Raw genomic sequence first — 18,603 nt, 5'->3', positions numbered from 1 at the left:
ATTTTTGCAGAGCAAGTTGTAGTAGACCAACGTCAATAATTTTTTATTAAAATCATAATAAAGATCAACTTCAAGTAGTTATAATTCAAACCAAAATTAAATTCAATCACTCAGAGTAAACCCCAATCATCAGATCACACCAGACTAACATCAACCCATCCTAGCGAGATGCATTCTCATCCTAACTCAAATCACACAACATAAAACCCAAACCTAACAAGCACCAAAAGACCCTTATTCACCAGAGCACCATTTCTCCTTCCCACCTATCGTAAAATCACTTGCAAAACAAATAGCCTTAATGGCTTCTCCAGTTAAAAACCGTTGTGACACTTACGGCACTTGCACACAACGCAAGTGAGCAGTTTTATTACAACTAAACCATAACCTTACGTAACACGCTATCGGTGCGATTCACGTTGTTTCCTTCTCCCTTACTCCGGGCTGTATAACAATCTCCTCCTACCTATTATATTAAACTATATAAGCTAGAACAGCTAGGTTAGAAGTTAAGATTTGAAAATATTGAAATTCAATCATAGTTCAACAAGAAACATGTTTTTTTTTCAATTTCACTAAATATTGATTACACCGATTATTGTAAAATAATTTTTGTTTCATAGTGTGGTCATCAACTTGCAAGACCTGTGAATAATTTAGAAATTTGTTCAATATTTTTGAGAAATTTGTTCAACCCGGTGAAAGATCAAAATTAGTTTAAAGCCGGGTATAAATAAACGATATAAAAAGAAAAAAAAAGATAATCAGCTTTCAGTTCAATACATTTGAAATTCACAAAACAAGAGTCCAGTTCATGTTCGCACCTCATCCGACACAGTCGAAAGTAACTTACGGTCGAGACGAGAAAAACAAGGACAATACAGTGTATTGAACAATAGTGTATTCGAAATGAACAAATACGGCATTCGCAACCAAATTTGATTTGTATTGATTTTAAGCGCTGCAAAGTTAGACATTAGACCGAACGAAATTGAAATCTTACTATAAGAACGGATGCATCCAAAAGTAGAAGATGTTTATGAAATGGAAATCAACAAGGCTTGTAGATCAATGTATGTTACGTATACACGTGAACGAGATGCAGTTGCATTTGGCTTCGGTTAACAACGAGGTGCACAGTGTTGAGTATGACAACGTGAAGTTCAAAATCCTTGTGCACGTGGTAAACGGTGCAATAGAAATCCATGTACATGACCTTCTCCCGCAGGTCAAAGAACATCCAAGTAGATATCTTAATGCGTGTAAGGAATTTCGCGGTTACATGACAAAATGATCACCATGTAGCAATTCACCTAAAGTTACGCTTTGATCAGCTCAGCAATCGCCTATGGCTTCTTGCATTCGAACTGGCATTAAAAAAAATTGTATGAACTTGGATGTCTCTGTGGTACGGAGAAACTCTTTTCATCGAAAAGGAAGTGTGGTGAAATATTTCACCGGTATCCGGAATGGTGTGCGAGTGTTACGATTAGATTTTTAGGCAGCGCAGGAGTCACTAAAACTGTGAAAAAGACGTGTTCAACCAAAGACTAGGAAACCCGTTCAGCATCCAACTAACATCTGCCATCAATGTACAGCAAGGCACAAACTGTGAAACTAATAATGATTCCGAGACTGCGAACAACATTGAAAACAAAAGAAAAAGGAAACCACCTACAATAGTACGTTTAACAACAACAATCAATCAATCAATCTGTAAGCGAAGTAACCCTTGAAATAATAAAGCGATCGCTGACATGAAAATTTTCAATCATTCCCATTAAGACGCTCGAAGCAAACGGTTACTAGAAATAAATTGTTCTTACCAGTTTTTATTTTTTATTCCGACCGGTCATTTCATCAGGTTATGGGCTCTTCAGTGAAAGACGGTTCTTGAAGATGGACCGAAAAGCGAAATCGTTGCTGGTAAGATTTGTCGGCGATGAGTGCCTGGGAATCGTCCGGGACAAGGAAAGTGCTCAAGCAATGTGGAAGGCGTTGAAAGACACTTTTGCGAAGAAATCTGTGACAAATCAGACCCTGTTACGCAAGCAACTGCCAAGGTTACGAATTAAGGATGTCACATCGATGCGAAATCACTTCGTGATATTCGACGAGTTGGTTCGACAGCTCAAGTCTGCAGGAGCAAAACGGGAGGAAAACGATTTGGTTTCCCAGCTGTTCCTGACGCTTCCAGACAGTTATGATCCCTTAGTGACTGCTCTGGAAAATATTGATGAAAAAAGGCTGACCTTGGAGATCGTGAAACAACGGTTGCTAGGAGAGGAATCGAAACGCGCTGATAGAGCGGACTCGCCTGAAGAAAAGCCTGCTGAGTTTGTTGGAGGTCGAAATAAGAAACTCAGAATGTTTACCGGTCATATGAAAAAGGATTGCCGAGTGAAGGAACTAGAGGGAAACGCCAACGCTGTTGTTGGAAAGAAAGCTGTTACTTTCATGGTAAATGAAGCTAGTCCAGTCGTGAATATAAAGAATGCAGTATTTATTGTCGATTCTGGATGCAGTGACCACATGGTGAACAACATAGGATACCTACAATCGGTGCACAAGCTCAAACAACCGTTTGTTGTTGACGTTGCCAAGGATGGTGTGTCGTTGGTTGGCGAATACGAAGGTATCGTGAAGGGTTTCACGAAACATGGTGTACGGTTTGAAATGCAGCATGTTGTAGCAAGAGGAGGAAGAAACAAAGAATGCTGCTGTTAACCTGCCTGGAGCGAACTGTGATGCTGATAGCTTGCCGGAGTATGAATCCAACGATGAATCTCTCGATGATTCGAATGAAGGTGAAACGCCAGCCGGTGTATCAAACCCTGGGGCGCTCCCTTCGCATCACAAAAGTGACGACTGTGTGGAGTCAATCACCAGGCACAGCGAACGGGAGCGCACTCCCAAAGAAGTTCCTAGATTTCTTCACCGGTTTCAGAGCAACCTCTGCTGGTTCCTTTCTACTTCAACAGATGCGCCGTGTACATTCAACGATATTGCAAGCCGCAATGATCGTGAATCGTGGTTGAAAGCGGTAGAGGATGAGCTAACGTCCCTGAACACTAACAACGTGTGAAAATTCGTACTATGCCCTGAAGCAGTGAAGCCGTTGAAATGTAAATGGGTTTTCCGTATCAAGGAAAATAAGCATGGAAACGCGGTTAAGTGCAAAGCGAGACTGGTCGTGAAAGGATACCTTCAGAAGCCCAATATTGACTACGAAGAGACGTATGCGCCGGTTGCGAGACTGCCTACCATTCGGACCGTGCTAGCAGTTGGAGTTTAGCAACGCTGTATATTCCTTCAAATGGATGTTAAGACGGCGTTTCTGCATGGCGAGCTGCGTGAGCAAATCTATATGAATGTTCCTGAGGGCGTGAAGGCTCCTCCTGGAATGGTATGTCGTTTACAGAAATCGTTGTACGGGCTAAAGCAGTCTCCTCGCTGCTGGAACGATAAGTTCAACAATGTTATTTTGAAACCGGGATTCGTGCGATCGAAACACGACTACTGTCTGTACACTTGGTGCAGCAAAGATGGAGGTGATGCGATTTATCTTGTGCTGTATGTAGACGATCTGATGATATCCGGTTGAAAACTCGAAACAGTTATGGGTTTGAAGAAAAAGTTGTCTGACGTTTTTGCGATGACGGATTGCGGCAAAATGAAGCATATTCTGGGCTTCAAGATTACCTACGATCAAGGGGCTGGGATTATAAAGCTTATACAGGCATCACCCATTGAGAGGCTCCTGTTGAAATTTGGCTTGGTAGACTGTAACTCGTCGAGGACCCCTATGGAGAAAAACTCGAAACTGGAATCAACGTATGGCGAGCACACTATGGAACATTACCGTGAGCTTCTAGGAAGTCTCATGTACATTATGATGTCGACTCGACCCGATATTTGCTACCAGGTAGGGTATTTGGGACGATTTCAGCAAAAACCTGGCCAACCTCATTGGATCGCGTTGAAGCGGATTGTCCGTTATCTTAAAGGTACCACGGACTTGGTGTTGAAATTTGTAAAAAGAAATAAAGCAAGCCCACTTGTCGAGTACGTTGACGCAAATTAGGCTGCGGATACTGTTGACAGGAAGTCGGTGAGTGGTTACTTGTACCAGGTATTCGGTTGCACAGTCAAGCGAAGCAGAGTATGTGGCTCTGAGTGCTGCTGCAGCTGAAGCAATCTGGCTGACTGGAATATTGAACGATCTTGGTGTGAAGAATGTCGAACCAGTCACAATCTAATCTACGAAGACAACAACGGGGCTATAGGAATGGCAAAGAATTTGGAGTGCAAACGGGCAAAACACATAGATGTAAAGCATCATTTTGTTCGAGACCACGTACTCTCTGGAAGATTATCGATTGAACCCATAAGCACGACGAATCAGTTGGCGGACATTTTAACAAAAACCTTGGACGCTGGAAGATTCGAAGATCTAAGAAAGAAGCTAGGAGTAAACGATCGAGAGGGGGTGTATGCGAAGCAACCCTTGAAATAATGAAGCGATTGCTGACATGAAAATTTTCAATCATTCCCATTAAGACGCTCGAAGCAAACGGTCACTAGAAATAGATTGTTCTTACCAGTTTTTATCTTTTATTCCGACCGGTCATTTCATCACAATCAATCCTCGCTGGATGGAAATGCAAGCTCCTCCCCCCAAGAAAAAGGGAGACAACGAGATCGTATACCAAAAAAGAAAACTTTAACTAACAAAAGAATGGCCACGTAAAGCAAAATATAAATAAATCAAAAATGTGATGTGTATTTTTGTTTGTCAGTTTTAACTGTAATTACATAGCCTTTTTTCAATAGTAAAAACAAAAATAGTACAGCTTCAAAAATCCCTAATTTTGCAATAATGATCACATATCGATTTCTCGAGCTACACTAATAAGCTGGGATTATATTTGTTTCATAGTCCTCCGGCACGATATAGTCGCCTGATATAGGAAGAGATTATAGATAGTCGGGTGATGGAATATGCCCTTACCATGAACTTGTTATATTTTACCAAGCCACTATACATTTAAGTCATTTGTGACAAATAAAAAGAGTGCAGTCCAAGTAGGGTCAGCTTCAAGTCTGCCGACCGATTCCAAGTGAACAGCTCTGTAACGCTTGACGACTGATAAGTCGAAGATGAAATGTGCCTATAATTGAAATTAACCCTCAACATAAACTGTTATTGCACGGATGAGTCTAAACGTAGAACAAATAAAAGTAGTCATGTGCACTTATTAGCACAAACCGACAACCCTTTAGACCCCTATATGATAATCATCTCAGAGTATTAGTCGGCTGTAAATCATTCAAAGGGCGGTAGTTTCATAACTGGAAAAATCCTAACCGACTTTTGTTCAAAAGGCTTCTCTTTATGCTTCAAAAGAACCAATCATTTGTGCTTCTCCAAATGATTCCATATTAGCCAAAACAAATTGCATTGCAGCATAGAAGGAACAAGAGTTTTCCTACAAAACTAATCAATAAAGTATGAAATCCGGACTCGCCTCTGATGACAGTATGTTGCCAGATTCAGTCGTCATTGCCTGCGGAACTAGCACTTGTTGTGCTTGCTGCGATTGTTGGTGCTGCTGAAACTGCTGCAACTGTAGCACATTTAGTTGTTGTTGCTGTTGTTGTTGTTGTTGCTGTTGTATGAGCACCTGTTGGTTTAGTAACTGTTGCTGCTGGGCAGCTTGAATGGAATGAATATGTTGTTGTTGTTGGTGCTGCTGCTGTTGAAACTGCAACTGTTGCTGTACACTGCTACTGCTGACGGCTATCTGATGCCCTGTGGCCGTCGTCGTCGGTGTCAGAATAATACTGCTCGGGTCTAACTGATCCACCATCATCATCTTCGGGTCCAGTTTTACTTTAAACGGCCAATCTGAAAATATAAACACATGTTTATTAAAGTCTCCCTTCTACGCGATTGTATGAGCACGAAGAATCCCAAAATAATCACTCTCAACCTGCCATAGTTTCATCGCTTACTGAGCGGCAGCAGCAACAGATTCTAATCGTGATGCGTCAGTTGAGTTTGCGATCATTTCTAGGAAACAAAATATACGGTTTTTACCATTGAACTGAGCGAACAAAAACAAAATCACACTAAAGATACTCGTTTTGCATCTCAAAACGCTTACAGTTTGAAACGAGAATTGTGTAACACAATGACGTCATTGACATGAAAAATATCATCCTTCCCACATAAATGAACCTAGTAGTCGATAGTAGCGTCCAACAAACAACACGAAAACGGAGAGGAAAATGATACGAGAAACATTAAACGAACAGAACGACTGATCCCAACGTAAGACTTACCGCTACTACCGAATATGTTATCAGTCTCCATCTTGATTGCATTGATCCCGTCGAACCCGTCCAGATCATTTAAACAGAGCGATTCTTCTATGGTACCATGTTGAATATCGCCAACGATATCCGCTTGTTGCACCAATGCGCTCCCGATATCCACCAAACCCGGTTCGCATTCTTGTCCTTCATCCTCGTCGTTAACATTTTCTCCCGCTTGCACTTCGTCTTCATCTTCGTCATCATCACCTTTTTCAACATCGTTATCATCACCATCATCATCATCAGCATCATCATTATTATCGTTGGCGTCGATATCGTCATCGTCCTCATCCTGTTTGATGTCCAGCTCGTGCAAAATGATGAGATTGTCTTCGTGAGTGCTAGGACCGGACTCGGCTACGCCCGCTATGCCAAGATCTACTTCTTCAGCGGTTTCGGCGAGAATGTCGATCGCGTCGACTGCCGCGTGTTAAAGGGGTAAGGTTTTTGTATGTTAGTAGGAGGGTACAAAATATTAACAAAATCGTAAACAGACGGTGCAAGTAAAATAAAAGATGTCTGGTTAATGGAATTGGACTTGCTCTTGTGTAACATTCCAACTACACCGAATAAGTGATCGATACAGGTTCAAGACCACCAGGGACCTACGTTTGGAAAATATTATACCCAAGCACTCAAATATGACAAACAACACGGCTCAACAATTCACGTCGAAAGTAGAGATATAGAGATACCTTTAGCTGGTAAAATACAATCTATTGGCCCTCATAGTGAAACTATCAATTACTATCTCGTAACTTATACGAGTTAGTAACTTCCAATCAAATAACCTGACACTCTTATACGATACAGGGAAGTCAAACTTCTGTAACATACTAATTACACTCTCCAAAGGACTCATTTTAAACTGTTAATGTTCCCGCAGGTAAAAAGTGACATGAAATGCTTCGGTAACACATGTTCTGTTTTCAATTCAAATAGATTTTCTAGTTTGTTAGTTTTTATTAGTGGCAGTTTCTAGTAAACGAACTCTGCCCTAGTATTAATAATGAAGATACAGAGGTTTCCGATAAGAGGTGTTATTTTGTATATCTCACTGTTTCGGGAGATACCACAGCTATATTCTTCGATATTTGACAAGCAGAAACTACACACCATTAATATAAATGAAACATACTTCAACAACGTACTGAAATTATTAAAATTCACTATAAAAATAATGAAAATTTATCAACGACTGTTCGTAAAACGAAAATAATTTTCGGTCGAGGTGAGATACCAGTACAGAAATTGTAGTTAGTGATGTGACAAAAACCTATGCACGTCGCTCAAGAGCAACAGATGTAACTTTAGCCTGAAACGTTGAACAAAACCCAGATTTGACCATGTCTCGTCGTTCTTAGGAATCGGGCAGGCTTTTAAAGTTAAATTAATACAAGAACTCAGCACGGCCGATCGTCAACAACATCGTTTCTTTGCTGATTGGGTGCTTGAAATGCTTGAAAACTGATCCGGAATTTTATCGAAAAATAAGGTGGTTATGTCAACAAGCAAAATTGTAGCATCGGGGAAAACCCAAAATTTATTGATGAAAAATTTCTCCAACCTCAACGTGTTTCGGTATGGTGCGGTTTATGGTCCGGCTGGGTCACTACTCCTTACTCTTTTAAAAATGAGCCTGGAGCAACAGCTTTCGAAAGATGACGGATAATGATTTTTATGGGCGGAATTGGATGGTATTGATCTGGATAACGTTTGCTATCAATAAAATGTCACACAAGCAACGAAAATTTCGATCTTTTACAGGAAAAAGTTTCTGGAGCGTGTTATCTTTCGAAGAGGTCAGAATTGGTCAGAATTGACCACCAAAATCTAGTGACTTAACAGCGTCTTCTTTTGGGGCCAAGTGGAAGATAAGATCTACACCGACAGCCCAGCGTCGATTCTAACCTAAAAGATGGAATTCGTGCAGTTATTGAGAACATACAACAGCCACTTTGCCATTTATTGGGGAAAATATGGTGGCGTAGCCTTGGTGACCATTTGGATGATATTGTTTTACATTATTAATGGTATACCTTTCTTTTTACATTGAAAAACGCATCCGAACATTTATCTCAGAAAATGCCGATTTTCTTTGAATATCAAAATAACACCTCTTGTTAAAAAACCCGAATAGTTTTGGTCAAATTAGCCAAATTCAAATTAAAACTTTTGTTAACACTAAAAATGCCAAATGACCGGAGTTTGAGTTTTCTGATTAAATATATGGAATATGAGTTTTTGGAATAAATAAACAAAATTATATTTCGTCCATTTCCGTGCTTTAATTCACCTCGTCATTGTCTTTTTCTCGTCATTCAAATGGTCACATTATATTTTTTTCAATTGAGCTAACTTATTATACAAAATCAGGTAGATCGAGTAATTTCAAGATCAATTCGGGTAGTTCACAACGGTGTTATTCATCAATGCGAGTGGTGGTTGCGTATCTAATTTGATTATATTTCCAGAACCGAAGATTCCAGACCCAATCTATTTACACTTGATTGCTCACTAAATTGTAGCTTTAAAACAAATCTAAGTTTGACTAAATCGGTTCAGCCACCTCCGAGAAAATTGATACATACATACACACCAGGACCGCTTTCATAGAAGGGCAGTTCCGAAATCGTCGAATTGAGTCGAATACTATACCATCTAAGGGTCACCGGAACTTCAATAAAAATCTGCAATCATATATTCCTTCTAGAGAGAAAGGCAAAATGTTCCTCCGGTCAAATGACCGGTTGTGGTAAAAATCGAAAGAAGTGGTACTCAAAATATTCAAATCACAGAACAATGAGTAAGAAAAAGTCATGAAAAAATATTCATAAGAACAATTAGATGATACGTGCTTTTTCAATGCTCAACTTCAAAACACTTCATTTGACCGGTCACGGTATCTTTAGTGTTGAGTAAGAGGTTCTTTAGTGTAGGTTTCAAACAATTTTTTGCTAATCAAATTTTTCTTCTGAATAATGTCCAAACAAATTCCGTTCTTTTCCAGGATACCTATTGATTATATACAGTCAGTCGCAAAATTGAGTGCACACATATAGTTCCTTTAGTAATTTCAATTTTTAAAGGGATTACAAGAAATTAAATTGCATTAATTATAGTTTGACAATAACTCTATTTATTTTTCAAATTAATGGCGATCAAAAGAAGAATAATAACAATAGTATTTATTAGAAATTCGTTATGCGAAAGTAAAACCTTTGATGCTGATCTTGCAAAATTGAGTGCACAGTCAACTTATTGTTAATAAAAACAAGTTTGAATGTCGCTAGTCATAAACAAATCTTTTTTAGTATTTGGTGTGTCCTCCTTTGGCATGTATCACGGCTTGTAAGCAGCGCGGCATCGATTCCACCAGATTTTTGATCACTGTTAGTGGAATATTTTCCCAAACATTTTGAATTGCCGTTTTGAGATTTTCCTAATATTTTGGGTTAAAATTTTTTAGTCTGTTCTTCACCTCTAACCATAAATGGTCAATAGGATCCAAATCGGGTGATTGAGGAGGAAGTTTAAGCTGTTTCGGCACATTATAGAGCAAGCACTCACCTACTACGTAGGAGGTATGCTTGGGATCATTGTCTTGCTGGAAGTAATAACCCTGTGGTAGTTTTAATTTTTCCACCGAAGGTTGAAAATTGCGTTTTAGGATGTTTAAATAACCCGTTTTGTTCATATTCGTTTCAATAAACTCCATAGTACCAGTTCCACTAGCCACCATCGAGCTCCACATCATTACGATTCTTCTTTCATGCTTAACGGTAGGGCACAAAATTTGAGATTCCAGCTCCGATTTTGGCTTTTTCCATACCCTTTCTCTTCCATCCGATCCAAACAGGTTGATTTTCGTTTCGTCAGTGAAAATTACATTGTTTCAACAATCTTGAGACTTATTAACATGTTCTTTCGCAAATTCCAGCCGCTTTTTGCCTTTCTCATATAGAAAGGTTTTGCAATCACTTGAAAAACCGACTAGTAAAAATTCATATACCATTCGACTCAGTTCATCGAGCTGAGCAATGCCTAGGTTTTCCCGAAGATGGCTGAACCGATTTTGACAAACTTAGAATCAAATGAAAGGTCTTATGGTCCCATACGGAGTTCCTGAATTTCATCCGGATCCGACTTCCGGTTCCGAAGTTATAGGGTGAAGTGTGTTCAATATTGTACACCGTCACTTAAACTGGCGAAACAAAACACGTAAAAAAAATTCTAAACTAGTCTCAAAATTACACAAATCGATAACCATTATCAGTAGGCAACTAAACAAACCGTTTCGGCTATCCTGGCTCCCGGTCTCTGGTTCCGGAAGCACCGGAGATAGTGCTCATCTATTCCAAAATGGATCTCACTCACTTTTCTCAGCGATGGTTTGACTAATTTCAACAATCTTAGATTCAAATGAATGGTCTCACGGTCCCATACGGAATTCCTGAATTGTTCCTGAGTATGTTCAATATTGTACACCATGCATCAGAGAATTGTTTCAAAAAATTCTTCTTCGACGTTTCGACACTTAGACGAGCGGCTTGTTATCAGATACTCAGTTTGGCTTCCTTGGAAATAAAGGGACGAATGAATGACTTGCAATGCTTTCGTCTGGCATCCAAATTGTTTTCGCTCCAAAACAACAAATGGCATCTGTATTTTTGGACATAAAAGGAGCATTTCATTCAGTTTCCATTGATGTTCTTTCAGACAAACTCCACCAACATGGACTTCCAACGGTTAAAATTAATTATTTGCACAACCTTTTAACAGAGAATTGCATGTATTTTCACATGGCGATTTTGCAACATTCAGAATTAGGTACATAGGACTCCCGCAAGGATCATGGCTCAGTTCTCTCCTCTATAATTTTTACGTGAACGACATTGACAGCTGTCTAGTAACCCCATGCACACTAAGACAATTAGCAGATGGTAGTGTGTTTTCAATTAATGGAGCTTTTAATCTGCAAAAACCATGGCAAGATACTTTAAACAATTTGTCCGTCCGAGTTGTTCACCGGGTATGCTGGGTACCGAATTCTTTGCGGAGAAAACAGAGCTGGACGTCTTTTTAAGGAAGCATGATCCCGCTCTACTTCAGTTTCATACGATGGGAAGAAAGATCACCCTGGTGTTAACTTTAAAATAAAGGGTGATTTTTTAAGAGCTTGAGAACTTTTTTAAACAATAAAACGCATAAAATTTGCAAAATCTCATCGGTTCTTTATTTTAAACGTTAGATTGGTACATGACATTTACTTTTTGAAGATAATTTCATTTAAATGTTGACCGCGGCTGCGTCTTAGGTGGTCCATTCGGAAAGTCCAATTTTGGGCAACTTTTTCGAGCATTTCGGCCGGAATAGCCCGAATTTCTTCGGAAATGTTGTCTTCCAAAGCTGGAATAGTTACTGGCTTATTTCTGTAGACTTTAGACTTGACGTAGCCCCACAAAAAATAGTCTAAAGGCGTCAAATCGCATGATCTTGGTGGCCAACTTACCGGTCCATTTCTTGAGATGAATTGTTCTCCGAAGTTTTCCCTCAAAATGGCCATAGAATCGCGAGCTGTGTGGCATGTAGCGCCATCTTGTTGAAACCACATGTCTACCAAGTTCAGTTCTTCCATTTTTGGCAACAAAAAGTTTGTTAGCATCGAACGATAGCGATCGCCATTCACTGTAACGTTGCGTCCAACAGCATCTTTGAAAAAATACGGACCAATGATTCCACCAGCGTACAAACCACACCAAAAAGTGCATTTTTCGGGATGCATGGGCAGTTCTTGAACGGCTTCTGGTTGCTCTTCACTCCAAATGCGGCAATTTTGGTTATTTACGTAGCCATTCAACCAGAAATGAGCCTCATCGCTGAACAAAATTTGTCGATAAAAAAGCGGATTTTCCGAATGGACCACCTAAGACGCAGCCGCGGTCAACATTTAAATGAAATTATCTTCAAAAAGTAAATGTCATGTACCAATCTAACGTTTAAAATAAAGAACCGATGAGATTTTGCAAATTTTATGCGTTTTATTGTTTAAAAAAGTTCTCAAGCTCTTAAAAAATCACCCTTTACCTCGGGGGTGTGGTTTGATTCCGAGTGCAAGTGGAGAGGACACATTAGAAAGATAGTAAATTTTCTTCGAACAATAACATGATCTTGGTGGGGTGCTCATTCGGATATCTAATGAAATTGTATCAGACAACGATACTTTCAGTGATGGAATATGGATGCGTTTGCTTTCGTTCCGCTGCAAACTCTCATATTATAAAATAAGAGCGAATTCAATATCGTTGTTTGCGAATTGCTTTAGGCTGCATGCATTCGACACATACAATGAGTCTTGAAGTTCTGGCGAGTGTTCCTCCATTGGAAGGTCGCTTTTGAGAGCTTTCATTCTATCTGTTAATGAGATGTGAGGTACTGAACCCTCTGGTTATCAATAACTTCGAAAGGCTAGTCGAGCTTCAATCTTAAAGAAGATTCATGATAGTATATTGTAGTCATATGTCATAGAAAATCAACCCTTCTTATTTTTGACAGAATGCAGTTCATGTGCGTGGAATCCCGGAGCACCTATGCTCGATGGTAATCCCAAACATATTGTAATAACAGTTCAAGCATACTGATCCTGAGAAAATGTTTTACACGGACGGATCTCGATTTGAATAGGCTACTGGGTTTGGTACGTTGAATAATAATATTTCGGCCTCATTTAGACTTCAAGAACCTGCATCTATTTATATAGCAGAGTTGGCAGCAGTATATTATAGCTTGAGTGTAACCTTCACATTATCCCCAAATCATTACTTCCTCTTTACAGATAGTCTGAGCGCAATTGAAGCAATTCGCTCAAACATTACTGACAAGAACGAACCGTTTTACCTTTTTTATATATATAAAAATAAGGTATAGAATTCGCTCAAACTTTCGAAAAATTTTCCGAGGCCCGGAGGGCCGAATGTCATATACCAATCGATTCAGCTCGACGAACTGAGCAAATGTCTGTGTGTGTGTATGTGTGTGTGTCTGTATGTGTGTTGTCAACTAAGAGGTCGAGATCTCAGAGATGGCTGGACCGATTTTGATCAAACTAGTCGCAAATGAAAGGTCTCCCCGTCACCCAGAACGCTATTGAATGGTTTTGAGATCGGATGTTTACTTTTTGAGTTATACGAAGTTTTATGTCCAAATTTTCAGTTTTTTGACAGTATCTGTCACAATTGACCTTGAAAACAGAATATGTTTTCAGACTTAGATTCCGCACGGTAACAGCTATCCAACAAGCCATAGATTGTTAAAATCCGTCCATTTTTAACGGAGATATCGAATTTTTTGTGTAAGCGACTTTTCCCCCATATTCCAGCAGTAGAAGTTCTGAGCACTGTATGGCAAAGAAAGGCTTGGGAGCAACGTAAAACACGATTTTTTATACTGTTACATACAATAGTTTCTAAGTACCAAAAAGACTGTGAACAGCATTATTTTTCATGACATTTTGCCTCGGACCAATTTTAGCACGGTTCGTTTTTGGCAACATAATCGTTCGAATATGACATATTGGAAAGATGGCAGTACTTCCGAATTCTGAACAATTTCATAATTATATTGATTTAAACTGCTTACAGCAATAAATGCTGGAAGAACAAAACACCCATATACCACTTGAATCAGTTCGTCGAGATCAGCAAATGCGTATGTGACAAATAATTTCACTCAATTTTTTACCTTATTTTCGAAGATGAATCAACCGTTTTCTACAAACTCAGATTCATATGAAAATTCGTATACTCCTAAACAAGGTTCCTGAATTATGTTTGGATCCGACTTCTGGTTCCGGAACTACAGGATGATATGTGAAACGAAATTAAAATTGTGTAACTCATTTTCCTCGTAGATGGCTGAACCGATCTAAGATTGAAATTAAATCTAAGAATCATCTAAGTAAACATATTTCAGTTTTAGTGGTTCTCAGTTTTCGTTTCGGAAGGCACCCAACAATTTAACTCGTACTACGATTTCTCAAAGACGTCTATACTGATTTTTAAACATATTGAAACAAATGTAAACTAATCAGGTGAATTTGTCTGACTTCGGCTACACCGATTTTCGAATTCCGGCTCCAGTATCGAATCGTTTCTCAAAGCTCAATCGTTTTCTCAAATAAAGCCAAATCGAATTTCAGAAAAAAATTCAAATTAAAATAAACTTCCACACAAAATTAATTAATTTTATTCAATGCTGACTTCCGATTCTGGAATTACAGGAGGATGAATTTTTAAAATTCAAACCGATATAGAAGATGATAATCCCGAAAAGCTTGAAAGTTGGACTCAAAACTATTGCAATTTTTTCGTCATATGGCCATACGAATCGGTTTGGTTTATGCTGGTTCCTGAATACCGGCTCTGGAAGTACCTTAAATTACCGTAAATTCTAAAGTGGAACTCACTTCGACATATCATGAAAAGTTTAATCGATTGTAACCTTTTTAGATAGAGTAATGAGTGATTAAAATGTCAAATTGCAGCTTAAAACGACGGTCATTAAAATAATGTCATGAAAACCGAAGAATATTCATGAAAAAAACACATGCGGATTGATAAAAAAAGGTATCATCTCACTGATAGGTGGATTAAGCACGTTTTTCTTGAGTAAAATAAGACAGTACCTGAACGACATTTTGAATAATAATTATCAAATCACGATGGTCTGGGCCTCAGTTCATTGCTCCATTCTAGTTAATGAAAGAGCCGATAATTTAGACAAATGTGGTTCTCTTGAAGGTGAAATTTATGAAATCACTTTCAACGAATTCTATAGCGCGTCTCGCCAAAGAACATTTGCCAGCTGGCAAGCTTCTTGGGATTCATCTCTATCCCTGGGTCGGTGGATGCACTGCATTATTCCTAAAATATCGACAAAGGCATGGTTCAGGGGGCTGGCTGTGAGTAGGGACTTTATTCGTGTTATGTCTAGACTCATGTCTCACGTTAGATGCACATCTCATTCGAATTGGACTTTCCGAGATCAATCATTGTGCTTGTGGCGAAGGCTATCGCGATATTGATCATGTCGTTTGGACATGCGTTGAATATCGTGATGTCAGATCTCAACTAATAAATTTTTTGCGTACCCAAGGTAGACTATCTAATGTCCCAGTTCGTGACATTCTTGCTTGTCGTGACGTTCCTTACATGAAACTTCTTTATTATTTCATTAAGTCCATTGGAGTTCCAATTTAAATTTTATTTCATGTTAGCCTCTTCCCTCTTCATGAGTTCAACCAATAGCGAGCTATCTTAGTTTGAATCATAGACATCATATTATAAAGAGAGATTCTCTTTGTTTACTTTTTCTTTCGATTATTGTGAAATATTCCTGCTTCTCTTGGTAATTTCTTCAGTACAGATTAATAGATGATAGCTTTATTTATTATTATCGGTAAATAATTTGAGGGAAGGATTGCTAAGAGTACCGTAATAATCGAAAGAGAAAGTAAACAAAGAGAATCTCTCATTGTTATATTCTTCGTTTTGAACATTTTATACAGAAATTATCTTCTTCCGGAGTACATATTTTTCATGAGCGCGCAATCGGTTTCTTACGACTTCTTGTACAATTCAATCACAAAGCGAATAACAGTTTCTCTTCGTTCACTATATATGGGTTGCTTTCTATCCGCATGAGAACGAAAGTCTCTAAGTAATGTTTAAATTCACTTGATGTATACATTGCATTGAGGTGGGGCTGGTCGATGGAACGATGACCTCGGAATCCGATTTGCTCCGTATATGAAATGAGTCATCAGGATTCGATTAAGTTAACACCTCTCCGAGACCGGGATTAAAATCATTTGTATGTGTAGACAACATACATGGAAACATAATTTTACAGAGAACCGCTGTCCCTGACTTTGGGGCACACACTCGCAAAGAAAGAGAGATCATGAACCCAATACTCTGGGGTAAAAATTTTAATTCAATATTACACGTGTTACAACAATTGGTATTGTTATAAATAACGAGACGAATATCAAAACACGACACCAAACAAATGCCGGGGCCTACATAAGGATTAGTCGATGCGGAAGCCACCGGGAGAATTAAAGTACATTAATTATGGCGATCAGCGAATGTGCAAAAATCAATCTGCTCCTTATCACACGTGCACAAAAGACGCAAAAAATTTACAAATATCTTAAAGAATGCCTCCGAGTACTTATGAAGTCCCACGAAAAAACACTGTTACGATCGTGTTCGTAATTCTGTTATTATGCCCGACCAGCCGGAACATAACCAAATAGAGCGAATCGGTATCGCATTTAACGTATTTCAGAATAAAATGAGTTGAAAAAACACTTTGAAAAAAATCTCTTAACTTCGTCAAAAATATTTCAACCAACTTCAATCGTTTTATTTCAACAAATTAAACAGTAAGGCTATAGAAACCAAACATCAATTCGGTACTCACTTTCCGCACTGATCTCGCCGCTTTCCAGCACATAATTCTCCGCATCGATGAACTTCTCGTCCATCTGGTCGTCTTCGTCGGCGGAATCCGACGAACCCATCGATTGCTGCTGCACCGCCGCAATCAGCTGCAGTCCGTGCAGCTCGTCATCCTGCAGCCCAACGGTTCCGTCCAGGCCCGCTATCACCGAACCAGCCATCAGCTGGTCATCCCCTTCCTCCTCCTCCTCCTCGTCTTCGTTGGTGGAATCATTATTATTATCACAGTTCTCCTCGTCATCATCGTCATCGTCGTCCTCCCCGATCGTTCCGAGCCCACCAAGCATCATTGTACTGCTGGCACTCTGATGCAACAGCTCGTGATCATGATGATACGCAGTCAGATTCATGTTGACTTCCGCACTGACCGTACGCTGACTGCTACTGGCCTCTGAACTACCATTGCTATCCCCGCTCTGTAGAGCCCCGTTCGACGGATTTGGATCCGGTTCCCGTTGCGTTATAATAAGCTCTTCATTGTTTTGTAGCACATTCTCGAAGCTACTCAGTGCATTTGGTGGTACCTGATCACTGGAGGACATCAATGCTGTTGTTGACGTGCTGCTACTGTTGCTGTCGTGGCAAAACTGTTGCTGGCCCAGATGCATGTTGGAAACAACTTCACCTACTGCTGCTGCTGTCCCTATGCTGTTACTACTACTCGCAGTTGGAGTATCTGTCGTTAGGAGATTCGTCGTACTGTGCATATGATTCGATGCCGGTGAAGAAGCAACACACACAATATTGAATAACTGTCCGGAATGCTGATCGTATACAGTTTGCTGCTGGGGATGAGAGGTGTTGTTTGGTAAATGTTGTTGCTCATTGAGATTCGAGTTCGAGTTGGAACTTTCATATTCGTCAGTGTATTTCAGTTCGACGTTTTCCCCACCGGGATCCGGCGAGGGTGTGTACGTATGTTCCATGATTACTTCCGTGACGTCCGGATCGTCATCGGGAATATCCTCGATCACAGCTTCCAGACCAACTTCGCCGTCATCCAGCGCATCCGGTTCCTGTAGTCCACTGGCAGTAATATCACAAGGTTTAGAATCATCTGGCAGCTGAGATCCACGTTCCTGAGACAAACTACTGTCGTTCGAATCCGAGGATTTCGATATCTTACTATTACTTAATTCTGGCGTGAGTGATCGATTGTGTACTCGCTTCAAACTACCACTAATGATACTAAGAGGACTCGATGAATCTACTACGTCTTCCGTAGTAGCGATAGGGGCAGATGATGTGGAAGGTTTCGGTGAATCAACGTGGCGAACTAAACGAGCAGTCTGACTACATTCTCCTACCGAAGAGCCAGGCTGATCTTGGTGGTGAACCAACTGTTGCTGACTGGCCGCAGCCAGTCGCGTCACTGCTCCAACGGTTCGAACTCGTTTCGGCGAAGAAGTTACCGTTGGAGAAAGCGAACTTTGAGCTGCGGTAGAACGACTGTTCGATGCACATGCGGAAGGACTTGTGGTGACAAGTATGCTTGGACCACTGCTACAACTACTGTTACTGTTGCTGTTGCCATTGCTGCTAGTGCTGCTGCTGCTACTGCTGCAACTAGCTACTGCCAAATCGGCGGAGGCAGTCGTGCTCGTTGCTATCGTCGTTGTCGGTCGCAACTTGATGGTGGTTTTTAGGGCAGGTCTCGATGTTGTTGGAGTGCTCGTCTTTGGCGGTTCGGGCGTAAGCTGCA

The 18,603-nt window shown here is 39.9% G+C and overlaps 1 protein-coding gene across 6 annotated transcripts in view; it reads right to left on the bottom strand.

The window, feature by feature from the left end:
* Positions 1-18,603, bottom strand: part of LOC131433657 (polycomb protein Asx) — a 46,922-nt gene that overhangs the window by 5,654 nt on the left and 22,665 nt on the right. For 5 of the 6 annotated variants that reach the window (XM_058600156.1, XM_058600157.1, XM_058600160.1 and 2 more), the window contains 3 exons: positions 16,864-18,598; positions 6,346-6,798; positions 5,529-5,908 (listed from right to left, as the gene is read on the bottom strand). In XM_058600156.1, the coding sequence (XP_058456139.1) occupies positions 5,529-5,908; positions 6,346-6,798; positions 16,864-18,598 (2,568 nt within the window). The remainder of the gene's footprint in view (positions 1-5,528; positions 5,909-6,345; positions 6,799-16,863; positions 18,599-18,603) is intronic. The other variant, XM_058600159.1, reaches the window with a different exon arrangement.

Source organism: Malaya genurostris, chromosome 3, assembly GCF_030247185.1.
Source record: "Malaya genurostris strain Urasoe2022 chromosome 3, Malgen_1.1, whole genome shotgun sequence".
In the NCBI taxonomy this organism is placed as follows: Eukaryota; Metazoa; Arthropoda; class Insecta; order Diptera; family Culicidae; genus Malaya; species Malaya genurostris.
Note: the sequence above shows the minus strand (reverse complement) of the source record. Positions and strands in the feature narration are given on the sequence as shown.